Genomic DNA, 7,766 nt, shown 5'->3' on the forward strand with positions numbered 1-7,766 from the left:
TTTTTATTTGCGCTATTTAAATAAGAGACAACATAACAATACAAAGTTCGACTTGTGTATATTGAACCTATTTTCTACTCCCAGACATCACGTTTTTCATACTATCAAGAAAAAAAGTGACATCAGCCTCTTTTTATAAACTGTTTTCCCGACTGTCAATGTCGCCGTTTGATTGGTCGTTGCGTCCTTCACTAACACGTTAACCCCGCCCAACTCTGTCTTGACAGCGAACACAAAAAGGACATGTAGCCCAGCCTTTTCAAAGGACTGTTAGCTACTTAGCTACCTAATTAGCTACCTCGTTAAGCTTCAAAATTCATTGTCCTCATAAATCATTTGGTTTCATTTGACCGAACAGTCAGCCTATATGTAGCTAATTAGTCATTTCAATGGCGTTCAATGGCCACCAGCGAGACGACGATGATATTATTGACGAAAACGAAACGCCCTCGAAGCAGCCGCGGTCCGACAAGGAGATGCCCGTTCATTTTAGAAACGAGCCCAACAGTGAGAGTGCCACTACCGCAGGAAGGGCCACATCCGACCGGCGGACTTCCCAGTCGGCGACGAGGCATCGACATGACTCTGTGAAGAAAACGAGGCCGCGTATGTGTTAAATGTTGGCAGCGTGGGCTTGGTGTATTTACTGGGAAAAGGGGGCTGCTGTATGTCTACAATAAAAAAATCAGAGGCGTTCCCCATTAAAGACAGTCGCTGTTGATAATATAGGTTTGGTAAGAAAACCCTGCAGTTGGTAACATAAATTAAAAAATATATATATTTGCACTGGCCTTCCACTGTACTGGGGTTATAGCAAATGTGTGACTAATTTGGCATGCGATGTATTTATTATTGGTGGGCTGTAGTGGCAGTACATAGCCAGAATCTTTTTTTTCTTTTTGCAACAAGATGGCGTTAGCGGTACACACTGTACTGTTGCATCTATGGATGAAGCAGCTTTGCCATCATCTGGGTGAACGCTGAGATCTCAGCTTCATATGTGCCCTTTACCATAAATATTTTATATTTGTAGATGTATGTATTTTTCATCACTGTGCAAAATATTTTTATTTAAAAAAAATGAGGGTGAACATCATTTTTGCATGTGTTATCTCACATAATGTAGCATTCCCCTGGTTTGGGATGGACATCGGAGGTACTCTGGTGAAACTCGTTTACTTTGAGCCCAAAGACATCACAGCGGAAGAGGAGCAGGAAGAGGTGGAGAATCTGAAGAGCATCCGGCGCTACCTGACCTCCAACACCGCCTATGGCAAGACTGGCATCAGGGACGTTCACCTGGAGCTGCAGGACCTGACGCTGTGCGGCAGGAAGGGCAACCTGCACTTTATTCGCTTTCCCACGCACGACCTCCCAGCCTTCCTGCAGATGGGCCGCGACAAGCACTTCTCCAGCCTTCACACCACCCTGTGCGCCACCGGAGGAGGGGCGTACAAGTTTGAGTCTGATTTCCGTATGGTGGGTCTGCTGTTGTGCTCTGTTTTTGAGGGTGGGGGGTTATCTTGTCGTCCATTGGGTATAGATTGGAATAAAAGGCAGCCATTTGCCTTGGTCGATCAGGAGGGGTAGGGGGCAGGCAAATGAGATGAGCATAGAGACGGAGCAAACAATATCCATTGGAAACACTGGAGAGATTGGTGAGACCGAGAACATGCTACTTCTGCTGGGTGGGGCTGCCAGTCTAGGGTCAGGAAAGCTCATGAGATGAGCCATGAATTGTAGCACTGTTTTTGCCTTCCTCTAAGCAAATATGTGTTGGAAGTTGAGCAAACATGTACACACACATACTCACTTTCCAATGAACTGATACAAATTATTATATTTTTATTATATTATAATAAAAATGCCTGCTCACTGATCTTTGCCCCATCCCCTCCCCATCGTCCACTTTCCTGCTTCTGTATTCTCCAGACCTCATCGCTTTTCTGATGTTATCTCTGCTCCTCTCTCTTCTTGTTTTTTCCTCTCTCCTTTCGGGTGAAAAACAAAGATGGCTGACCTGGAGCTTCACAAGCTGGATGAGCTGGACTGCTTGATTCGGGGGGTGCTGTACCTCGACTCGGTGATGTCTAGCGGTCCCTCAGAGTGTTACTACTTTGAAAATCCTGCAGACCCAGACCACTGTGTCCAGAAGCCCTGTACACTGGAGAATCCTTATCCTCTGCTGCTGGTCAATATAGGGTCTGGGGTCAGTATCCTGGCAGTCTACTCTGAGGACAACTACAAACGAGTCACTGGGACCAGGTAATGATGAGCTGGACGGCAGATGAGATGCTTAACAGGTTCTGTGCTATTGGGATGTGAGTAGGAGTGAAGTGGAAAATGGCATTCGCCTACATTTAGTAACCTTAAAGGCACCTTGTGTATTAAATTTAATTTGATAATCTTGGGTTACAGTTGGATATTACAGGTTAGGTGAAGTGCAACTTTTGAGGTCTAAAAAGCCATGACTAGCATGGACACCGGCTGAGTTTCCCTACCTTTTATCTTTTTTATTTAGTTTCAGCCCTTGGTCCTAAGAGAGGAAGATGAATTAAAGAAGAGCGAGGTAACAGAAAATGCATTGTGACACTAGCAAAGGGTAAACTACATGACACCAGATTAATGTGATTCAGGAAGATGCAGTCCAGTCGAGTCGGTGCCTTTGTGTGACGTTCCCGTTACCTTCCACTTTCATTACAAACTGCTTTCTTGACAAAAAAACAATTAATTGGTTCTGGATTTAGTTCGTACATTTAAAATTGTCAATTATAGTCTTTTTCTTTAGGTAGAGGAAGAAAAAAATCCTCTTTGTAGTCTGCCCTCTAGTTTGTTTTCACATGTGGTTTCTCTGTCTGCTGGCTTTGAAAGGGACTCATGAATGCTTGTTTCTCTCTCCACATAATGGCCCTCTGTTCTCTGTACTGGGAAAGAACTCATGTATTTGAATGAGCAGTCTCTAATGCATAGACATGTCTTATCCCTGTAATTTCAGAACCTAAACACTTTATTTTACTCTAAGATGTCTTGATTTACGTACACCTTACATGTCGCTCTGCGTGTGTTCACAGCCTTGGTGGTGGGACCTTCCTTGGCCTGTGTTGCCTGCTGACCGGCTGCTCTACATTTGAGGAAGCCTTAGAAATGGCTTCTCAGGGGGAGAGCACGCGTGTGGACAAGCTGGTGCGAGACATTTATGGAGGGGACTATGAGAGGTTTGGGTTGCCAGGCTGGGCTGTGGCCTCAAGGTGCGTTTTAAAGCTGCTGCCTTTGTTCATTCTTTATATCACGACACTGTGAAATGTTCCAGCATAAGTAGATGATTCAAGGAACCAGGACTGTGTTAAGTTTACTTAATTTTGAATCTCACAATTGAAATTTAGTAAAAAGTAAGCTGTAAATTACAGATCCATCACTGCAGCTTTCAATGTTTAGCTGTATCTGTCTTAAAAACTAATTTACTTTGATGTATTCTGTCCTCTTTGGTGTTGTTTATAAGATGTTCAGTATTGCTGTAGGTCAAAGGCAGAATTATAATCGCTTAGCTTCTAAAATTGAGCAACCTTCCAAACATAAATCTTGCCTTGCTTTGGCAGTTTTGGCAACATGATGTCTAAAGAAAAGAGGGAGTCTGTTTCTAAAGAGGACCTGGCCAGGGCAACACTGGTCACCATCACCAATAACATCGGCTCCATCACCAGAATGTGTGCTCTGAATGAGGTTAGTAGTGACGGGAATGTAACAGCCACACCTTAAGTGTGCATTGGTTGCACTGTGAGTCTGACTGGCCGTGATTGTAGATATATAAGCTGCAAATCTGTCAGGTGAGCCACCTAGATGGAGGATGCTGTGCTGCCTCTAAATGATCAAATCGGCTACACTTACAAGTTAAATATTGTTAGAGTATGTATGCTACCATCTACCTCCTAGTTCATTCAGAGACTGCAAAGAATTAGGATTTGTGTTCCCAGTTGCACAACTATAAAAAGGTTTGAGGAGATTTTTTTTGTTTTCCTCTGTTGAACAGTCTGCCCCCAAACCCCCCGCCCCCTGTAGTTCCTACTGTCTGTTTCCTCTTTGCGTTCAGCCTCTTTACGGTGCTGCCTTGTGCCGTCTTGATCAAGCAGCATTGTACAGGGCTATGAAGGCGTAGAGGAGGTAAACTGCATCTTGGATCTTCTTTCCTTGAGCTATGATTGAGTTACATTATTTCCCTTGTTTTTCTAGTGTGATATCAGTTATTCTAAAACTCTGGTGTCTCTCATCAGTTGTTTATGCACTAATAATTTCCATCCCTATTCTTGTTTTTTGTAAAGAACATTGAGACTGTGTTGTTTGTTGGGAACTTCCTAAGAGTGAACACCCTCTCTATGAAGCTGTTGGCTTATGCCATGGACTACTGGTCTAAAGGTCAGCTCAAGGCACTTTTCCTTCGCCATGAGGTTAGTAAGTTTACCCCTCACTCCCATCAGAGACCACATGTATTGTATCTTCTAACTTCTAACTGCCACCTTGTGCCATTTGTTGTTGTTTTTAGGGTTACTTTGGTGCAGTTGGAGCCCTGTTAGAGCTTCTGCATCCGTCCTAATCCACCCAAAGAACAACCTGTCAATCTGCTGCAAAGACCATTAGCACTTTAGACTGTTACCAATTAGTTCCAGGGTGAGATGTTATTCCAGCCACCCACCAGTTGCTGGTAAATCTTGTAAAGTTTGTTAAGTGGTGAAATTCACTTCTAGGTTTTTCTACACATCTGTTTTTTTGGTCAGTAGATGAAATAAACCGGTTTCCTGCCATGAAGTTGTACACAGCAAAGCTGACAGTTATTGTGTGCAGGACTCTGCAGAAATGAGCCACGTTTAGTCTGAAACACCTCAATGAAATTCACCAGGGTTGCCTGAAACACTTCATTTAAAAAGTACTTTTCAGCAGGCAGTCCTGTCATGTTGATTTTCTTTACCCCTCAGTGGGTATCAGGTTCTGGTCCAAATATTTGCTATCATTTTTAGGTGGGGACCAGGTGGATGGAAGAAGTAATGAAAGTATAATTCGTCAGTGAATGTGGTTTAAATTTTAGAACATGACTATAAAATCACCAACTTAATTTCAGACACAATCAATGTATTTTAAATGCTTTCTCTGGCATTAGAAAAATTGAGCTTTTTTACAGTTTTGGATGGAAACAACTGCTGGTTATTCTTGGAAAAAGAAAGTATCAGCTTTACCTTAGGAGTTAGCAACTGCTCTCTGAAACTCGATGTAATAAATGATGAATTCATAATGGATTGAGTTTAGAGTTTATGTTATTAACCTGATGGAACTCCCATCCACCTGGTGACCTTGATAAGCTTTAACACTGCAAATAATTACGACCATTTACTGTTTGTTTTGATTTTTTCTTTTCTGTGTGTTTTCTTATGTAAATTTCAATGTCACTGTTTAACAGAAAAGAAAAATACATTTCAGGCCACTACTTTGAGCAGATCTGTTACTGTTATAGATTATATAACATTTCTATAGAATTTCTGCCTCAGTGAAGAGTAATATAGCACTCTTAAAATGCTCTTCCCAGTTGAGATTTCAGTGCTGGTAATCGAGAACTGTGTCGCTGTATTAGGATATCTGCACTGCTGGGTGTCAACTGTTCTTGAACCAGTGCGTTCCTCTATTCCTACAGAGAAATCAGAGCAATTGATTAGACAAATATTGATGAATGAGCATGTGAAGTGCCGGTAATAGTTGTGGCATCGTTCTCCTTTATTTCCCCACATAAATAAAATGGGCATTTTAAAGCAGAAACTTGATTGATTCCCAACAACAGAGGTGTTTAAACGCTGTGATCCCAGTTTAGATTTTTTCTATTCAGTAAGCACTCAGATATTGAGTGAATTTACTACTTGCTGTGACAGTCTTTCATTATTAAGGTTATATCAATGTTGAACTGAGAAAACTGAAACACTGTTAGAATTTCATTATCTGTTCGGTTTTATTGTTTTCTGTTTAGTAACGAGTCCATCCATCGATTATGAGACCATAAAGTTAATCTAAGCAGTGAAGAGATGACTTGGTAAATAGCTGCAGACATGGTTTTTCAGGTGTCAGTTATTAGAGATCTATGAGCAAGTTGTAGATACACTAAGCTGATTTTAAATGAAGTGCCTCACGTTTTTGTACCGAATACAGTATAGTATTCAGCAATGTGATTTTTAAAATTAAAACTTGTGTTTTTCAAGCTCTCCCTCCCTTTTGCTTGTACAATGCAAAGAAAACTTTGTACTTTTTTGTAATAGAGTAATGTCACGTTTCTTATTGAATTTCCCTATTAAATACCAACTTGGCAAACTCTTCATGTTTCTAACTACATGTGGACATATCATTTGGGACATTTAAATGAAAAGTTGTTCATTTTTAAAATGTATTTTTACTTGGAGATGGCTGAGACTGTAGCTTAACTAAAAAGGTTCAACCAGCCACTTCAGAATAATCAAAATCGGGTTACTTTATTAATGCCTAAGGAAATTATGTGGCTACAGATTAACTTGGCTCCTAAGCACTTAGCTTGGCCACTCTTTAAAATGGCATTCTATATTATACTATAGTGTATTGCACAGCTTAAAAACTAATGAGGCTGTGGGCAAATTTCATGCTTGGGCATAGCCAGATTTTTGCTTTCTACCATTCATGCTAAGCTAACAATAAGCTACATAGTTGCTCTATAAGCTAGTTGGTCTTCTAGCTGTTTCTGGGACTTTGCATAAGTTGCGTTTTTTCTATTACTTAACCTGACAAGTGCCAAATAGTGGGATACAATAAGTGTAGAAAACTTAAGAGTCACTGGCGTGGCACTAAGGAACAACTTCGCCTCAGGTAAGTGAATGCATATTTTATGGAGCTGGGCAGATCGATCAAAATATTGATAGTATAAATACACCTCAAACAAGCACTATGAAAACTGTCTGAAGATTTGACTGTCACGGCTATTTTATGTATATCTTATAGCACATTTAACCAACAGATGTTGACCCAAAGTGCTTTAGAGACTGGAACATTTACATTCCAGGTCTCCAAAAACACCAGGTTCAAAATACATGAAAAATGTGTAAAAATAGTAAAAATCACAGTGATAATTTTGTGGTCATTAAAATGTGTCCAAAATGTGCAAATTGATGATTATTCATCTTATAAATCATGCCTCACTAATCTCCCCTACATAAGCTGTTTTTAAAGGTTAAAAGTATCGGTGTTGGTATCAGCAATGCTGGGGATCGATACCAGAATTTCCAATACCGCAAAACACCAATATTTTAGTGATTTACCACTGAAAATATTGAATGCATAATTCCCGCTTTTATTTTTTGTCTTTGCTGGTTTAAACTTACCAAAACGCCTCCGCCTCCTTTAATTTGACAGAAATGTCTGTCTCATGTTGATAGATATAAAATCTTAAAGTGTATCTTTATTCCATTTGGCACAGACAGTCCATGCAGTTTGGTCAGTTTCTGTTTCTTTTCGAGATATAATCGTAGGAGGATTTAATCTATCAAATACTACTGGGCCAGCACTACTGGTAACATCAAGTGGATTGCAGAAACCATTAGCAGAGGAATTACAGCTGGAACTGTCGATGTGGTCGCACATTTTTAACCCCGGTTGTAAATCTGCCGCTGACACGTTGTGCGCTTTAACAGACACGTAGGCTCTGAGTGAAATTGGCGAAGTGATTTTTTTTTCTTTCTTTTTTTTTGAAGTTACGAAAGGCAAGACAG

General features: G+C 40.6%; 1 protein-coding gene across 1 annotated transcript; it reads left to right on the forward strand.

Moving 5' to 3' along the window:
• Window positions 1–206: 206 nt before the first annotated feature.
• Window positions 207–6,342, forward strand: pank2 (pantothenate kinase 2). Its single transcript, XM_003447836.5, has 7 exons — window positions 207–606; window positions 1,127–1,479; window positions 2,012–2,265; window positions 3,072–3,248; window positions 3,597–3,720; window positions 4,317–4,442; window positions 4,538–6,342. The coding sequence occupies exons 1-7, from the start codon at window positions 390–392 to the stop codon at window positions 4,586–4,588; spliced, it is 1,302 nt and encodes a 433-aa protein (XP_003447884.1). The 5' UTR covers window positions 207–389; the 3' UTR covers window positions 4,589–6,342.
• Window positions 6,343–7,766: the final 1,424 nt, after the last annotated feature.

This window comes from Oreochromis niloticus, linkage group LG19, assembly GCF_001858045.2.
Source record: "Oreochromis niloticus isolate F11D_XX linkage group LG19, O_niloticus_UMD_NMBU, whole genome shotgun sequence".
In the NCBI taxonomy this organism is placed as follows: Eukaryota; Metazoa; Chordata; class Actinopteri; order Cichliformes; family Cichlidae; genus Oreochromis; species Oreochromis niloticus.

Coding starts and splice junctions, on each gene's coding strand:
- pank2 (XM_003447836.5), top strand. CDS start 390: ATGGCGTTCAATGGCCACCAGCGAGACGACGATGATATTATTGACGAA. Junction 607..1,126: donor TGTGAAGAAAACGAGGCCGC/GTATGTGTTAAA, acceptor CACATAATGTAG/CATTCCCCTGGTTTGGGATG. Junction 3,249..3,596: donor GGCTGGGCTGTGGCCTCAAG/GTGCGTTTTAAA, acceptor TTGCTTTGGCAG/TTTTGGCAACATGATGTCTA.